The 18,512-nt window shown below is 47.4% G+C and overlaps 1 protein-coding gene across 6 annotated transcripts in view; it reads left to right on the top strand.

Moving 5' to 3' along the window:
• Window positions 1-18,512, top strand: part of TOM1L2 (target of myb1 like 2 membrane trafficking protein) — a gene marked incomplete at its 3' end in the record, with an annotated part of 125,519 nt that overhangs the window by 74,611 nt on the left and 32,396 nt on the right. For all 6 annotated transcript variants that reach the window (XR_013975183.1, XM_080923585.1, XM_080923584.1 and 3 more), the window contains exons 3-6: window positions 3,106-3,184; window positions 7,233-7,382; window positions 14,557-14,691; window positions 16,140-16,298. Coding sequence is in view for 5 of the 6 variants with exons in the window: in XM_080923585.1 (XP_080779711.1) it covers window positions 3,106-3,184; window positions 7,233-7,382; window positions 14,557-14,691; window positions 16,140-16,298 (523 nt within the window). The remainder of the gene's footprint in view (window positions 1-3,105; window positions 3,185-7,232; window positions 7,383-14,556; window positions 14,692-16,139; window positions 16,299-18,512) is intronic.

Here is an 18,512-nt window from a genome sequence, read left to right as displayed (position 1 = left end):
TCAGTTCCTGATGCTGGTTCCAGCCAGTGACTTGGTCACTAGCACGCCTTCCAGAGCATTAAGTTCTTACCATGAAACCTTTGATCACACACCTCTGCAGCCCTTCTTCAGGCTCTTTAGCCTCACTCTTTTTTTTTTTTTTTTTTTTTTTTTAGCACCTTGAATTCTCCACATTTTTTTGTCTCCAGTCAGATATCTTAAGCATTGAGGGCAGAAATCCAAGAACCCTGGGATCTTCTTCCATCTAAACGACTTAAGTCCCTTTCAAAGCGTGGGTAACCTGACCTGCTTTCTCAGTCACTGCTCTAAAAAGGGTTGCTTGTGTTTTTCTACTGCCTTAACCTCCTGTTCACGTGTGTTGGGATGACTGCGTGGTGATTCTTAAAGAGTTGCTGTGTTTGCCTCTGTGTAATGTGTCTGCTGAAATCCCTCCCACACGGGGAACAAGAAAACAAAACTCTTTCTCTCCTGCTCCTGGCTGAGGTCTTCTGAATGTTCTTCTTCGTGTTTCTCCGAGCCTGTCTCCCTGTCACTAAGTAGTTCCCATCAGCTACCAGATCTCAACATAAATCTCACTCCTCTGGCCCCTTCCCTCTTGCCGTACTATGTGGTGCTGTACTTGAGCTTCACATCTTTGTGATGTCTCTTAGTATCTGTCCTGTCCCACAGCTACCATTCTGTCATGAGAGCAAGAATCCCCTCTGTTACACTCAGCATTTTATCTCTGCCACAGTGCGGCTGACACATCATCAGCTTGTGTCTCTCTGTGTATGTGTTGTGGGAGCAGGTTTCATATATCAGAGGCTGACCTCAAACTTGCTATATAGAGAAGGATGACCTTGAATTTCTGAGCCTCCTGCATTATCTGCTAACCACCGGGATTACAGGTGTGCGCCATCACACCTGGTTTATTCAGTGCCAGGGATCAAACCCAGGGCACTCCACGGAGCCGCATCTCAGCTCCAAAATCAGCTCTTAATAAATATTTTAAAGTGTGTAAAGAATGAATGAAGTCCCTAAGGCAGTCTGATGAGAAATGCAAGCATGTAAATACAATCCTATCACAGCATGACAGGAGTTGAGACAGAGACAAAGAAACAGCAAGAAAAGCAGCATATAGCTACAGAAACAGGCACGTGCTGTCACTCTCAGCCTGGGCGCTGTCAGCAGCAAAGCCCTTTTGAAGGAGATGACACTTCAGTAGACTCTTATAGGGTACCAGGATATTAGCAGGACAAGACAGGTGGGTGACAGGGAGAGAGGTGGAACCTCCAGGCTGGAAAGCAGTGTGTACATCAGGTGCACAGAAGCATGGTAGAGTGGATTAAGGGATGTGGAGCCTGGAGCCATCTAACTGGGCTAGAAGCTGTGTCACCACTCACCTTCTGCAACCCATCTCCCTGTGCCTCAGTTTCATCACAGATAAGTGACTTACCAATAGTGCCCATGTCACAGAGTTAGTTATAGTAAAAATTAGAGGAATAAACACACGTGTGTACACACACACACACACACACACACACACACCTACATACACACACACACACACACACACACACACACACACACACACACACACCCTGGGTGTAGTGTAGAACAATCAGATACTAAGGAGGCTCTGACAAGGAGCCAATGATCTAGATAATTTTATGACTATTTTTATTTGACTCTTCCTAACTGAGACTTTATTTTACAGCCTTTATCCTACAGTAACATGGGAGACCCAGTAAACGCAGTAGAGAGGATGGTTGCTGGGTGGGGATGGGGGCTCAAGAGAAAACCTGTGACTGGAGACATTGCTTGCAATTGTTTGTGAGCCAGTGAAGAGCTTCCCACTGCCGGACAGGAGGGCTTGCAGGATTCTGAGAAGGGTGCGGGTGGCCAGAGACTGGTCTTGAGGCCCTGAAGGGCTGCCCTGTGGGGCCCCCACCCAGAGAGCTCTACTGAGAGCTCCTAGGCTTGGCCTTCTCACACAGTCCATATCTCCTTTGATCCTGCCTGCCTGCCCAATGGTGGCTTTACTCAGCAGTTGTTCCTTCAGCCTTTAATATTACGTTCCTTCAGCCTTCGGTATTGTTTTAAATATTATGGTTCTTCCAGCCCGACTGTGATGCTCTGCTCTGACTGACACTTCCCCCTCAGATCAGCAGAAGGAATTGCTTTTCTTTTCACTCTCAGGTAGCACTTCCTGAAGCCTAGCACTTGGGAAAGGATTTTCAGCTTAAACATAACCAGAGTCTGCCTGCTATCTGATGGTTCCACCCACAATCTGGGCATGCTGACATAGTGTCAGCCAGAAAGACACAGTCGTCCAGGGTGGTGCCTGTTTTTCTCATCACGGAAATTCAAGAGGAGATGAAAGAGAGGTCATAGAGGGATGGTGCAGCCTGTCAGTCTGGGGTGACTGTGGTAAGCCGAGCCTGCAGACAGGAAATCAGTCTTCTCTAGCCATTAAGTTGCCTATTTTCTTTAGCCCATACCATCCAAGCATATAGCTGCCAAAATGCTGTATTTACAAAATCTGCATTCCTGTTAGAAATTGCTCATCTGTAGAACCCTTGAGCCTTGCCAGGCACACCTTTAGTCTCAGCACTTGGGAAGCAGAGGCAGGTAGATGTCTGAGAATCCAAGTGCTATACTGAATGACTCCAGATGGTAGGCATCCTGATTCAATACTGATTTTAGAGGAAATGCTTTCTGGTTCAGTATGGTATTGTGTAGAGACTTATCACACATACAACCTTTGATCTCTCTATTTCTTGTTTATTCAGGATGTTTTCATGAAAAGATGTTGAATTCTGTCACAGCCCCCCTTTTTTCCATCTATTGAGATAATCATGTGATTTTTATACTTGATTCTATTTATTCTTATGCATATGTCTTTTGAGTTTGGTTTATAAAAATGTACAAAGAGTTTTGTTCTCTTTTTGCAGCTGCATAAAGGCCATGATGTAATTATCCCTGTTTCCTCTTGTAGACATCCCTCCCCCAAGTGGTTTACATTTACATTTGCTGAAGTGAACAGCCTTGATCCTACACTAGTTAGCATTGGGCTAGTGCCCCATGAGGCTTGTGAGGATCATAGTTTATCTGTCCTTTTGCCAGGCCAAAGGACGCCATTCGAGCTCTAAAGAAGCGGCTCAGCGGGAACCGGAACTACAGAGAAGTGATGTTGGCCCTGACAGTGAGTACTGTTTCCTGGGAGGGAAAGCCTAGGACAGCTACACACAAGGAACCCTCTGCCCACTCAAATGGGCCTCCGACATGTAGCCTATGTTGTCATGGTTCAGCAGCAGCTTCTAGGGGACACTTAGGATCCCCTGCCCACCTCTGATGCAGAAGGTGAGCTTAACTGAGTTGCTGTATACCGGGAGAACATAAAACGTGGATGCCAGTGTTGAACCCTGTAGCAGTGGGCTGACACTCAGGATTGAAGATCCAGAGGCCAGGACAGATCTCCTCCTGCTTCCAGCCCTTTGAGATGCTGGGAGTCAGTTTCCTGTTTATACAGGTGTTCGCTTTTATGTGTCCCGGTGTCTTCCCAGGATGGAGAATTTCAGATGTTGATGAGATGTTTACAGCCACCCTAAAGTGGGTTGATTGCTCTTCTTTTGGGCTCTGAGAAGCCTTGGAGCTTTATGGTCACAGCCAGGGAAGTACCAAGCTGTGGTATGCCACCGTAGAATGCTCTTTTGTTTGAGATAAAAATGAAAATAATACAAAGGTTCTTGAAAAAGTCGGCCAAATGACTCCTTTTAGGGCAAATAGATAAGAATTGTGCCCTTCCTTAAGACATAGAGAACTAAAAAGGGTCTTTCAGGTGCTATTTCTGACTTAAAAGCTAACAGTTTTTCAGATGTTGTAAAATCTGGGCCACAGTGGCTTTTTAATAGAAACTGTAACAAGTCACCATGTCAACTTCTGTAGGTGGGGAAAAGTGGGTTATTTATCTCTAAATGCCACAACATATTTTCTTGTAAAGCAGAGGAGCTGTTGTGAGCTCCCTTCCCCCCACCCCCAGAATGGAATCCAAAACTTAATAGGAGAGCTACCTCAGCCAGGGCCTTGGGATTTACACGGCAGAGGAGAAAATTCAGTTGAGAAATAGGTAAAGGCTTTAATTTTTTTAGCCTCAACATTGGTAGAGCCCAGGATGAAGTGCAAATTGTCTTGTTTAGTGACATGCGTCACTGGGGAGCCGGCTCTGACATTTATTCCTCTTCACGCCAGTTTCATGGTAACCACTGTATGTGGGAAGTTTTCTAAATTGACTGCATTTCCTTGCCTCCCTACAGCTTCCCTTGGCAGCCCTCATTTGATCTTCCTTATGGCCAAGGCTTTTCTGCAAACCTTGGGAGGCTTGTAGACATGCAGACCTGTTGTCATTGCAGCTAGCTCCCTGCCTGGCACAGTTGGCATGGTCTATGTCTGCCATGATGGCTTCACTTGTTAGTCTCTGTCAGCTCTGTCCTTCCTGGTGGCCCTTCCCTGCTGCACATCTGTCCCTGCCTAGGCAGTTAGTATTTATCCAGTGGAGCTAGAGATCCTGAGGACTTCTCTGCCTGAGCCTTCACATGTGTGTTTCTAACATCTGCTTCTCATTGCCTAGAGGCCCCCTTTGTTTATTCCATGGGTTTTGGCTGTATTTCAGAAAGTTGCCACTGTATTGTGTTCCCTAAAACCCACAAAGTCAGGTTTGCCCAGGGTGGACTAAAGTGGCTTTGATAGAGAAGACTTCCTGTGCCTCCTACATACAGAGGCTTTGAGCAGCTGCAAGCACATGTACACAGGGTATTTTCCAGGCCCATATGTGACAGGCCATGCTGACCTTAAAGTCTGCTGTATAGGAAAACCGAAGGAAAGAATAGCATCCTGCCCGTGGTTGCCCTAGAAATAGAAGCAGAGCGGGGGGGGGGGGGGGGGTTGACCCCACCCTACTCCTGTTTTTAGTTATTTTCACTCAGGCCAACTTCCTGATCCTTCTACTCTGCTGATCCTCTCCTGCCCCTCAGGAAAGAAGGGCTCAGCAGCAATTGTCAGAGACTAGAGAATGAACAAGGAATCCTAGAAGATAAGGGGCCTGCAGCTTGAGAACAGAAAGGACCTCTCTGCTTCCTCTCGGCAGCCCCATGGTTCCCTGAGAGTGAGAACTTTTATTCAGAGAACTTAGGGTCACTCGGAATCAGATACAAAGATTTAAAAAGGGAAATTCCCCTTAGCTGAATAAAATTTGTGGTTATGGGCCTGGAGAGATGGCTCAGCAGTTAAGAGCACTGGCTGCTCTTGGGGGGAACCTGGATTTGGTTCCCAGCACCTACATAACGGCTCACAACCAATTGCAGAGAATCCAGTGCCTTCTTCTGCCCTTCACAAGCACTGTACATACTTGGTGCACAGACACACGTGCAAGCAAAACACTCATACACATGAAATAAAAATAAATAAATCTTTTTCAAAATAAATTGCAGTTGTGCAGAATCCCCAAAGATAACGAGTTTACAGCGCTTCCTGGGTACACCAAGTAATGTGCAGAGCCTCCAGAAGTACAGCAAGAGGAAGAAGAAAAGGGTGGCTTGGGGAACTGCAGGGCTGCTGGGTCTCCTAGGGAAAGTTCCATAACACTGTTGAGCATCAGCTTTAACATCTGAAACAGTTTAATGCCTTCAGAGCTAGCTCAAAGAACAAGAGAAGGACAAATAATCCATGACACAGTTGCTGTTTCTGAGGCCTCACAGCTGATGTGGCTGCTTGGAGGAAAGCTCAAAGAGGGATGACTTGGTCCTCAGGTAGGTCAGGAGGTCAGGGCGCTTGAGAATGTCAGTCAGAGTCCGTGACCCTGGTTGGGGAAGGAACTTAATGGTAGAGTGCTTGCCTACCATGTACAAAGTATGGGGTCAATCCCTAGCTCTTCAGAGAGAAGGAAAAAAGGGTCTCCATCCTTCTTTGGGTCAGTTTTTCCTTTCTAAGCCTCTTAGCTTTGAAAAATAAGGTGCCAAGGTATACTTGAAGAGACCATAGTAGCTATGAAAGTAGAATGAAATTAGATGTAATATGGAGGGGTCTCACTGTCCCTGGTATGTAGCTGACATTCATAATTGTGGACCTTTTTTTCTCTACACATTGTCAAGGCAAAAGCCTGTGGCAGGAACCACTTAGGGAGTAACTATAAGCTAATTCTTGGTCACACAGGACAATGAGGTGGTTTTAAGTGTCCTCTGCTGCTGGCACTATTCTTGTTATGGGCATTCATTAGAAAGCTCTCAAAGAGGTGGCTTGGGAAGGGTTGGGTGATCCTGTGGGCTATAAGGAGGAACAGAGTCAGAAAACTGTGTTTGAAGCTGGAGAGGCCCTCCCAGTCCTCCCAGTACCTTACCTGGGAAAATGTGAGAAGCCATGGATGCAGCAGCCTTCTGAAGCAGTCCTAATGGTTGTCTACCCTGTACAGCCTGCAGAAATAGTTCCTGTGTCCTCTCTAATTCTCCCTGCAAGGGAGAGCTTCTTGTTCCCACTTTCCAGATGAAGACACAGAGGATGAATGAAACTTGTCCTGAGCCATCAGGGAGGGATTAGCAAAGCTGAGTCTGTCTCCCACTGCCACCTGATCAGAACCTGTCAGCCAGCCTTTCAAAGCTACTGAGGCCTAGGACCTCCCCAGATAGGACAGGAGTGAGCAAGGTCTTTCTAAAGAAGAGAGTGGAACCTAAGACTAACTGGCAGCTGGGGCCCATACACCATTGGTCAAAGGTTGCAGTATATTGTTGTTGCTGATTTTATTTGCAGAGCAGGAGTATGCTGGGGCTCTGTATTTGCTTTCTCACACACAAGGGTCAGTAATTCACCCAGTAGCCTCCTCTTGTGACAGAGCCTGGGTCCCATTGGCTAAGATCTCACATCCAGACCTAGAGAAAAGAATTAAAATGTTAATTTCCAGGAGCCTCTCAGTCATTTTGACACTGTTACAAGATGATGAAAAACCTATGTCTCAATTACCAACCTAATTGCCTGGTTACTGTGCAGGGCCAAGACCTCCAGTCAACATAGGATTGACATTCCCAAGGAAGAGGGATGACTGTATTAGTGTGGGATGTGTGAGGGTTGGCTTTGGGAGGGGGGAGATGTAACAGGAGGATGATCTGGAAGCATGACTGAACAGCTGAGGAACTCAGCTACCCTCCTCTCCTGTTTCCAGTGTGATGACCTTCCCCCAACCCTCCCCTCCCCCACAACTTCAGGTGCTGGAGACTTGTGTGAAGAACTGTGGCCATCGCTTTCACCTGCTTGTGGCCAACCGAGACTTCATCGACAGCGTTCTGGTCAAAATTATCTCTCCCAAGAATAACCCTCCCACCATTGTCCAGGACAAAGTGCTTGCTCTAATTCAGGTGAGCTGGCTTCCTTCAGGTATGTAAGATGGTCACTGTAATACAAACTCATGCTTTCCCATTATTTAGGAGAAAAAGATATAGGAGGGGGATTAAATATTTGTTACAAAATACTTATTTTTTCATACTTACCTCACTAGAACTCCTAAGTGGTGGCCTCTTGCTGGTTGGCAGAACCTCCAGGAAGGTTTTGAGTGTCTAGCCTTCTGCTGCCCAGACAAGTGGGCAACAGAAGGGGCTCCAGCCGGCCAGTGAGACAGCAGAGTATAGTGGAGGTCAGTGAGTAGAAAACACCATATGAGCATCCTGTACCAGGCGGGTGCGGTCACAGAGCAAGGGCCAGCTCTAGAGTGCAAATGATATGGGATGTTTCATTAAAGAGGTGACATTTCTGTTGGACGCTGAAAAGTGGTGACGAGTTTAGCATAAGGGCCAAATATAAGAGGTATCTCAGGAAGAAGGTGCCTGTGCAAACGCCCAGAAGCACCAGAGAACAGTTATCCATACTTGAGCTATACCTGTTATTCAATAATAACAAGTAACCCCAAGTCTAGTTCCTTACAGCAACAATGTTACCTTTTTCCTGGTTTCTGTAGAGCAGACACTGGGGTGCAGTATGATTGGGAAATTAGGCACTACCTCAATATTCCATTACCAAGATGGTGCCCCAACATGACTGGTGGGGAAGCTTCATTTCCTTGATAATGTGACAAGAGACCTGTGTTTCTCAGCACACAGACATCGAGGAAGTCACACCTTTTCTGTCGTTCTGTTTGTTAGACAGGAGTTGCCAGGTTAAGTTTCAAGAGTTTGGAATTAAGAGATGTGGTGACTATGTGAGCATGCTTTGAAAACTGTCTTTGGAGAGCAGAGTATAGAAGCCAGGACTGTGCTTGGGGTGGGGAGCACGGTGGGTAGGAGGGGAGGCCAAAGATGAGTAAGGCTTATGGGTGTGTGTGTTGAGGGCCTTGGTCTTGGACCTGTAGAGGTAATGGAGGAACCATTAAACATTTCTGATCTGGGTTGTACACAGATTTTGACAGAGCTCCTGACTGACTGGCATCTGAATCCATAAGCACACCCAGTATGGATGAGTAATGCCCGTGCAAGAGCCAAGATGAGAGGGAGACCAAGTCAGAATGTGAGCGTAACGCCAGCAGGGACAGTGTCTGGTGGCCTGGCTTAAAAAGAGTGACAGGCACAGAGAATTATTGTATGTGAGAGGGTCATTGTATGTGAGAGTGGGGAGGAGCCTGCAGCTCTGTCTAGCGTTATCCCAGCTCCTGGAGCACTTCTGGTTGTTCAGATGTGCTTGCTTCAGAGAACTCCCACCCTGAAGCACACGTCTGGCTTTCTTAATCACCCCCCCCTTTTCGTGATCTTCAAGTGCAGCTTTGCTGTCTTTTCTGTTCAACTCAATTGGTTCCCTGAGCGCCCTGGAGTGCTATGTCCCTAGGGTCTCAAGTAGTTGGTTGTCAGTATTAAATAGTATTTTTTAGATTAGTGGATGAATGTAGCTCATTGAGGCTGAGAGGAAGGGCAGGGGTGACAGAGCCCTCTCTCATGCCCTGCTGTCATTTTGAACCCCTCCCTCAATCCTGGAGTGTACTTTCCCAGTTCCACATACTCCCATAGCCTCTCCTGAGATTACTTCCAGGGAGATGAATAGTAGCTTTCTCTCACAAAAGGTGGGACATCGAGCTTAAACTCTATTCGGGGCCAGGTCTCTACAAGGTCCACACTATCGACAGAACTGGAAAGAGACATTCCTTGAGGGCTTCTCGCCTGAGGCCTCCCCAGGCTCCTGGGTAAACACAGCTAACTTAATGGTGTGATCTGCCGAGAGAAGACAAGGCCCCTTCACTGGCTGGGTCCCACAGTGCTCTGCCCCAGAGGTGCCTGTTTCTTGCCTGCTCTGACCTTACAACTTTCTCATCTGGTCTCTACTTCTCTAAGTCTAGCTCCTCCCAGGTCCTCCCACAACACTTCTAACCTTGACTGATGCTGTAACTTCTGGGCATCTCCCTTCTCTTTAAAATTAAGGCTGGGTTTTTGCCCTTACACCCTTGACCATGTAGCATCTACCTACATCTGTCTCCTCAGCTCTCCTCCCACTGGCTGAGTAGCAGCAGTGTACACTAGCCTTAGTCTGATGGTGTGAGTGAGCTATAGTTTATTAGCCTTCCTAGTGGACATGGGTGCTTTTTGTTTGGAGTTGCTGCACAGCCTCCAGTGTATGTTCGTGGGGAGCACATCCATTTTTCTTTTTCTTTTTTACTAGGCAGGTATTGAGTATATGAAGTGGGCAGCTTCACTTCAGTGCCAGGAGGTACCAGGACCCTCACCAACATGCCACTTTCTGTCATTGCAGCCTGAGCGATGCACTTGGGGGCGGCGCTTTACCACATTGTATTTAACCACTTTATTGACTATATAAGCGATTGTCAGTGTTCATGGGTTCCGCAGCTGTGATCTCAACCAGCCTTAGCTGGAAACTATGGAAGAAAAGATAGCATCTGTACTGAGCATGTACGGGTCCTCCCTTGTTATCACTCCTCTAGCTATTTATGTAACACTGACATTCACTGGTAGTCTGAATAAATCCCTAAACTAAAAATCGAGACAACACTGAGCCAGCAAATACAAGGGCCAGATTAACCACAGACTTTGGTATCCTAACAGATTCTGGAACCAGTCCCCTTGTGGATACTAGGGACAACTGTCCTTTTAAAACTGAACCAGCAAGCCAGGTGTGGTGGTATACCCCGTCAATCCCAATTGGGAGAAGGCAATTGGGAGGAGGCATTCAAGGTCAAGGCTAACCTTGGCTACATTGTAAGTTTGAGGCTAGCCTGAGCTATATGAGACCCTGCCTCAAAAAAAGAGAATAGAATAAATTAGCGTGGTAGCGATTATTGCTTTTCTTTACAGCTGTGAGTAGGTAGTAGCCTTTAAGGAAAATCCTGCAGGTTAGTCCTGCCCTGCCCTCAGGAAGACAGCAAGTTAAGAAGAGAGACTGGGGTTTGCAGTCAACTAGATTGAAAGATTGGGGCTAGCCCTTGACCATTGGGAGTGCTGGGGTGAGCCTTGCCCTAAGTTTCCCATTTCAGAGAAGCCGGCGGAATGTATAAGTACTTGAGAAGCTGGAAGTAAGAAGCTACACAGACAAGCCCCACTAGATTCCTACCCATGAAACATGCTTCAGGCTTTTGGGGTGGGATTGGGGTGAAGAGGGAACAGTCCCAGCTGCCAGCCTGAGCCAACTGCCTCTTACTTGACCTCAAAGATGGAAGCACAGTTACTGCTGTACAGGGGGATGGGACAGATTTTCTGAAGTCTCTTGTTCCTGTGGTGGAGTAGGTGAGAGAACGTGTTCTCTTGTGTCTGCCTGCTCCAACCCATCATTTCCCAACCCTCATTCAGTTGGAGTCACAGGTATGGCTGGCTTAGAATTGGCCATAGGAGTGGCATTTTCTGTAGCACACGTTTACTATCAGCAGCCCCCTGAGCCAACTGTGAACAGAATCTACCACTGGGTATAGCTTAGTGCAGAGCACTTGCTAGGCATGTGGAAGATCCTCGGTTCCATCTCTAGCAAGACACACACATACTCAAGCACACTCTGATGCCTTCCTCCTGTTCTCCATTCTGACCCTCAGTGAGGCTTTCTGTGCCTTCTAATGTGAAAGCTAATGTTATGTTTTATGTTTACATTATTGGGCTTAAGAGATCTATAAAACAATCAAGAGACTTTGGAAGCATAATTTTTTTGGTACTTCAGCAGCTGGTGATTGCTGGTCCCAGTGCCTGAGGGAGAAAAAAATTAATATAACAAAATGCCTCTAACCTGTGAGCACTACTTGCCCAAGAACAGATAACTTTCTGGAACACCCGGGGCTGTTGCTCATGTAAGATAACAAGCATGCGTTTTCACTTCTGTAAACAAGTTTGGTTGTCCCAACTGCACAGGATGTGCTTGATGGCATGTAGATAGGAAATATGTCAGGATGTATGCTTGTCCCCATTGGATGAGGGTTGGGATAGAGAGGGAGGCTGGAAAGGCCTGAGAGATTGTATTCTTTGATAGTGTCAGATGTCTGGTGGCACCTGAGCCTCATCCCTGAGAAGCATGCTGACTACACTGCTTCAGGTGGAAGCCTCTGGCAATTTCTGGGTGCTTTGCCCTCTAGAGGAAGAAAGCCTATACTGGAGCATGAGCAGAAGAGGTCAGAGCCTCCTTTCACCCAGAGGTATCCTAAGACCCTCATAATTCAAATGAGCACTTAGCTCTTGTTCCGAAAGGTGCTACTCAAAGCCTTGAGGACTATAGAAATGGACAAAGTATAGTTAAGCTGTGTCTACAGTTTGGCACACAAAGCTAAAGCACTAATTGACCATTGTCCTCCCATTAGTCCTGCCCCTGGGTCCTTCAGTCTCCAAATACTGAAACCACAAATAGGAAAAGTAGGAATTACATAAAGATCTTGGCGTCTAGTGAGATGGCCACCATGTCATTTGCCAAACATGTCGGCACTGCACTACCTGGAGCCTGCATCCCGATAAGGTGGTTACTTGGGAAGCATCCTGCCACTTCCCTCTCTACTGATGCTAGGCCTCAGCTCAGGGCTCAGGATGACCAGGACCTCCCAGAACTAGACTCAGCTACCCTAAAGAGGATTCTTCTCTGGCACGGCCTGCAGCAGGTGCCTACTTCATCATGCTCATATGAGTTGCTGACAGCCTCCATGGCCATCTCCTCTATTCTCTGAAGTAGGAAAATAAAGATGCTTAGTAACTGTGAGAACGTAATTAAATTTAGTCTGACAGTTATTGACTGACTGCCTTCCCAGTACAACAGCAAGAGACCTGAGTGCACCTTCAAAGATGCCTGACCTGGTTGGGGAGACAAGAGAAGCTACCTAGGCATGTCCCTAGAAGGTGCTAGAACACGTGACAGCTATAATTTATCCCACCTCCATGTCCTCGCATATACTGTTCCTTTAAAATGAGTCTCTCCTCCCTCCCCCTCCTCCCTCCTCCCACTGTTTGTCCCTCTGTTGGCATCAGATGCTTATTCAGGGGAGATTACTGTTGTGAGCATATGTTTTGTTTTCAGCAGTCTGGCCCAGGCTGCCCAGGGGTCCTAGACAGGAGCTGGCACCATGGCAAGTGGGGTTTAGGGTATATTAACTAAGACTTCTTGTCTAGAAATTAAAGCCAACTCTGCTTGCCTAGCTAAAGAGGAGAGTTTGTCTTGACAAAACAGGACCTTCCAGAACCCCTAGTCACCCTAGCCAGAGTATGATTGGACCTGGGAAGTGACAAAAGGGGTCAGGAGACCTTCAGGTCTTCTCTCTGCACAGCACTCAGCAGAGCAACTGTTCTCTAGAATAAAGCCATCTCCGGTGCTGAGCCACTTGTCAGGCTTAGGCGTTCAGAGGACGATTGTCTTTGAAGAGAAGGGTCCAGTTCTCTGTAATGTCCAGGGCTGAGCTCTTGGCAGGAGGCTAATCCCACCTTGGGGCATGTCTCAGTTCCCTAGGGCAGGTACAGCACCTAAGTATTTGAATATGAGGAGGAGTCCTAGGCACTGTGTACCTAGAGAGGAGAGCATGAAGCAAGAAAACAGTAAGAAGGTCCCCAGAGCCATTTGTTTCTCCAAGAAAACAGAGGCAGGAAGTGGCACCAGGAAAGACTACCATGCTTTCCCCAACCTTTCCTGATGGGAACGCATTTAGACTCCATAAGTTCATCTTTATTATTTCTTTTTATAGGACTAGGCGTAGAACCTGGGGCTGATGCATGCCAGGCAAATGCTGTGCCACTAGCCCACAGGCTCTCAAGTTTGCTCCTTAAACTGAAAGCCTAGAATTGCAAGACTGGGCTGGATTTTGAGTAGGAACAGACTTCAGGATGCTGGAAGAATAGGCAAGGCTAAGGTTGTGAGGCTGCATGGGTCTCCACCTGGGGTTTTGCCAGCGGCTTCTGTAGGTACCTTCAGATGCAGAAGAAAGGATTGGCAGAGATAGGCTGTCCTGGTGCCGTGGTGACGCGAAATCCCCGAGTATGCATATTAAATAAATGCATCAAGGAGAGGAAGCCAGGCTGACAGTGTTGTTTGTAGTTTTTTAGATACATTGGATATAATTAAGGAAGCTTTTGGGGAAATGGCCTTTTAACTTCTAGTGGCTCTGGTGGTTAGAGATAGAATTTCTGTAGCTGCCTCTGGATTGACTAGAGCCCATGGGTGTAGGCCATTAAATGCTGTGATGGTGACATCTCTAAAACGTCGCATCTCCTCCGTTGGATGCATATTGTAATAAAGGAGTGGCACAGAGGACTGTTTCTGAAGAGCCTGCTGAATCATTTCTGGATTTGATTCCTCTGCGACTCCCAAAGAACAGGATTGTTTTTTAATTGTTAAGAAGTTTGCACATCACCAGAAATGGTAATCTGCTCACTATTTTCTTGCTCCTTTTTGTTCTTTCTTCATACGAGAAAAATCTGCTGTTGGAACTTTCCGTTTCATTTCTGTATTTGGGCAGATGTATGCTGAAACTGTCAGCTGCACAGTGTAATAGAAAAACACCAGGTTCATACAGGACTCCAGGGAGGTGGAGTGGGCCCCAGCCACTGGCTGTGGGTGGTCTGGCTCCCAATGGACTCTTGTGCCCCTGGGCTGAAATCATGTCACCTGTCAGTGACCGACCAGGCTGGGCAAGTTTTAGCACTGACTGATCTGCTGAGAAAAACTAGAGTCAGCCTTGGCTTTTCAACATGCATCAATTTTTTCTTCTCTTGCCTCCACGGGTGTGGGGGGGGGGGTGACAAGTCTTCACTTCCTTCAACAGCTCTGGTATCTGAGTTCCTTGAGATGCGGCAAGTGCCTGCATCATAGTGTGTGCAAGGGACTTAGTGCTGTTCCTCTGCCGCTTCCCTAAGGAAATACATGCTGAATTAAGTTTTATGAGTTTGTTCACATTCAATAGCATCATTGAAATCCAGGGCTTCAGCAGCTGGGCCTCGGCACTGACTGCAGGAGAGGAGCAGAACAGGATTTGCCAGTGTGCCTTGTGAGGGCATGTGTGGAAGCCGTGGCCTCAGGGAGAGCTGAGCTGACTTTCCAGCCCCTTGCCACTTGTACCTCCTGACAGGCCTTCCTCTCCCCTCCCAGGCATGGGCGGACGCCTTTAGGAGCAGTCCTGACCTCACTGGTGTTGTACACATATATGAAGAACTGAAGAGGAAGGGGATTGAGTTCCCCATGGCAGACTTGGACGCTCTGTCTCCTATCCACACGCCCCAGCGGGTAAGCTTCCAGCTAGTATTTTCTAGAAAGACTGTCTGTAGAACAGCCAAGCGTTGTACCAGCCTTTTGCTGATGCCTTTGCATTATTCAGCTTGTCATGTGTTCTTAAAGCTCCAGGGCATTTCTTTTTACTAACAAGGGGTATGGAGAGGGAGACAGCTGAGTGACTGGTGATTAAGTAGCAGCAGTGCCTCTCCCAGTTTCACAGACAGTGGAGGACTACAGTGCAAGTTCAGTTCAGTCCAGCCTTCTTCATGGGAATGGCTGCTTTGTCTGAGCCTTCCTGTGAGGGTCACTAGCACCTCCTTTACAGAACACTACAGAGGATGTGAGGGAATCTGTCCTTATTTCCTGTGGTACCAAGGGGCGCAATTGCTCATCAGAGACAAGGAGCAGCTCTTAGCATACAATACAGGGTGTATATCACATGAATAACTTCTTTACTTTTAATGGGTGCTGGAGATAGGACCCAGGGCCTCATGCATGCTAAGAACACATTCCATTACTTAGCCACATTCCAGCCCAATCAGTGAATCTAAAATGTATTTTGAGTATGGTCATTCAACATCAGTTCAGGCATTTTTGAGTTCTGTTAGCTGTGGGACTTGGAACCCAGAAAAGGCATGTTTTAAAGCATCTTGAAGAACCTTTCTCAGTGCTGACAGTGACCAGAGTTGCCATGGGTTTCAGAATTAAATGGATGCTGGCAGTACCAATCATGGCTCCTCCGGTAGTTCCTCTGTACTGGCAGTGAAGCAGCTCCCAGTCCCGGGGCAGAGCCAGGACAGCCCAGTTTGAAGAGGCACCAGCAATGGCTCACATGGCCCTACTGGTCTCCATCTGCCTGTCTCTCACATGGGGAGCTCAAGAACGGCAGTATGCCTTACACACTTGTGTGAACATGTGTACTGATGTTGGCGAAGATACCTAAGATACCTAAGTGGGCAGAGGGCACAAAGAATCACACTTTCCAAAGCATTATTCTTATTATGATCCCTCTAAACCAGTTACCTATGCTTTGTTGTATAAACATAACCTGTTTTATTCTGCTGTTAATCACACAGAAGGAACAGTGTTGCTGTTCTAATAATTACAAAGAACAATCAGTAAATTGCCTGATTGCTATTTATATTAGTCTTGTAAAGGCCAAATGTCATCTTGTGGTACCAAGTAAGGATTCATGATTAGTAAATGACTTTTGGGTTGCATTGCTTGTCTGTAGCACATTGTTTGGGAGGGAGTGAGGGAGTGAGGGAGGGAGAGAGGGAGGGAGTGAGGGAGGGAGGGAGGGAGAGAGGGAGGGACGAAACAATGGTGGCTCTGCTGCCCTGATGAAGACACTTACCTGGGTTCTTTGGATTGTAACTGAAAGCGCCATCTATGTTGGGGGAGTGCCATGCTAAGGCATTTAGGCACCCAAGTGAATCAAAATACTGTTGTCATGCCAGAGTGTCCCAGAAATGGATCCAGCTGCCACCATTCCCAGGTCCCAGGTCCAGCCCAGGACAACTGCCGGCACCTATTCCTCACCTCCTCCAGCTTCCTACTCTACTCTGCAGGCCCCGGCTTTGAGTGTGACGGGTCCCATCACAGCCAATTCAGAACAGGTATTCATGTGCTTCTAGTCCATAAGCAAACAAGCTAACTGCTCTCTTGTTCCTCTCCAGGGGACAGAAGTCTCCCTGGACATTCAGGTGCTATGCAGGTGTAGGGACACAAAGATAGAAGAGCCTGGTGTCTGGAGGAGACAGATTGCAGATCATTGCAGTAATATGTGGTCTGCTGTGGTAGGAAGCAGAGCTGAAGATTCTATGAGCCAGGGCTGAGCAGGGCGTGGAAGGCAGCTAGAAGCTATGGCACTGAGGGCTCTGGAGTGGGCCTGGGGCTTTGTCAGCTGAGGCCTATGCAGACAGTAGTCACAGCACAGAATAGTAGCATAGCAGGGAACATCCAGTCTATCTGCAGAGTGGGTTAACATATAGGCTGAGTGGGAAGCTAAGTGACAGAAAGCAAGGTCTAAAGCAAAGGCGCATAGCTGAGCTGTGAGTGGGCACTTACCTTTGGGGAGAGCATGGATCCCACGAGAGGCGCCAGCCATCACAGCTCATATTTAATCAATGAGGTACCCTGGAGGCAACAGCTAAGATGGTGGAGGCTTCCAGAAACCTCTTCCACCTCTGTCTGAAGGTTACTTCCTGATATACTGATGATTTTACCAAATTGTATTTTTAGAGACTTTATGGAGACTATTTTTAGTTGAACTATAGAATTTCTATTAGTTGAGATTTTAGAATGGGTGAGACTTGGGGAAAAACTTACTTGGTGTTTGCAGTTCCCATTTGTTATAGGGCCGTTACTATGGAATGTTGGTAAAATGGGGTTTAAGGAAATTGTTTATAGGTAACAGTACTGTTGTGTTAGAGCTCTGTCCTTCTGCCAATGCCAAAGGAGAACATGTGGAGAAACCAGAATGCAAGCAAGGAGGCGCACAGCCTGGGTGTGAGCCACATTCTTTTGCTCCATGTAAGGCTTCAGTAGACTAGCTAACTGCAGCCTGAGCAGGAAGCCAGGCCCTGATCCTCCACAGAAGGAAGATGTTCCCATGTCGATACTAAATACTGATGCTTGGTCTAATCCCACTGCCGAAATGTGAAGTGAATGCTCTTAGTCGGGCCTGGGTCACTGAATGCCTCCTCTTCACTTGCAGAGCCAGAGCCTTTGTAGGGGAGCTGTGCCCCGATTCCTTGGGCAGAGCTCCAGGCTTGCCCTGAGAGGAAGCAGAATGGATTTCAAGGTGGACGGCAGTGGAGCCCTTGCATTGGCTCACTGCAGTGTAGTGGGTGCTAAGGGCCATCAGCAGTGGTGCATTCAAGAGGAGGGGACCTGAGTGCTAAGTGTAGGAACCTAACAACTGTGGCTCCTACCCCAAGGGAAAGTGGAAACTGAAGCATACAGGCCATTGTCTGGCCTGGGCTGCTTCAGAACCCATCAGTGGTAGGATCTCCTTGCCCAAGATGGGAAGGAAGCTCTGGGGCTACCCCTGAAGTAAGGAAGACGCTGGCCTTTTAGAGCCCAGTCCATCTTTCATGTGACTGTTGAGGCAGGTTTCTTTTCTGTCTCTTCCCTGAAGAGTTAAGAGTTTGCCAAGAGACTCCCATAGCGTGAGAGAGGCTGAGGGAGGCTGGTAGAAGATGCTTGTACTTAGGCTAGCCAGGTGAAATGGAAACGCCTTGCTCGGAGAGACAGGTGTGGGTCTGGAACAGGTCTCTTGCAGGAAAAGTACTCGCTCCATCCAGCTCTGGGACACTATAGGAACAGGCAAGCCTATGATTGGCAGTGTGCATTGTACTAGGTATACCACACACAAGGCAGGCCCACAGCAACCTGTGAGGTATGGGGTTATCACTCCTTTCCCAGAGGTGAGCAGACAGGATTGGAAGAGGCTGGTCCGTCTGTGGACACTGGTGCTGTAGCATCCTCTACTCACCAAGTCTTCTAGGGCTCTATGCATATCTCAAAGCAGATGTAGCTCTGTCTGGTGTGCATTGGTCTCCTATAAGATGATGGCCTTCCTGTATAACTTTTGTGAGTCTCACTGTGTACAGAGAATGTACTTGTGGCTTCCACTGGTGTGTTGAAAGGATTAGAGATCCAGGAGGTAACCCAAAGCTCAGGACTGGAAGACAAAGGGAGACAATATACAGTATGCCGACTTCAGGAGAGAAGGCTCAGGGTTTGGGAATGCTGATGGCTGGGCAGGGTGGGCTGCTTTTAAGTCTACTCCCACTCCTCGCCTATTGTTTTCTTATCAGAAGAACACT

The sequence above is a fragment of the Micromys minutus genome (genome assembly GCF_963924665.1).
Source record: "Micromys minutus genome assembly, chromosome: 10".
Taxonomy (NCBI): Eukaryota; Metazoa; Chordata; class Mammalia; order Rodentia; family Muridae; genus Micromys; species Micromys minutus.
This window is presented reverse-complemented; position numbering and strand designations above follow the sequence as displayed.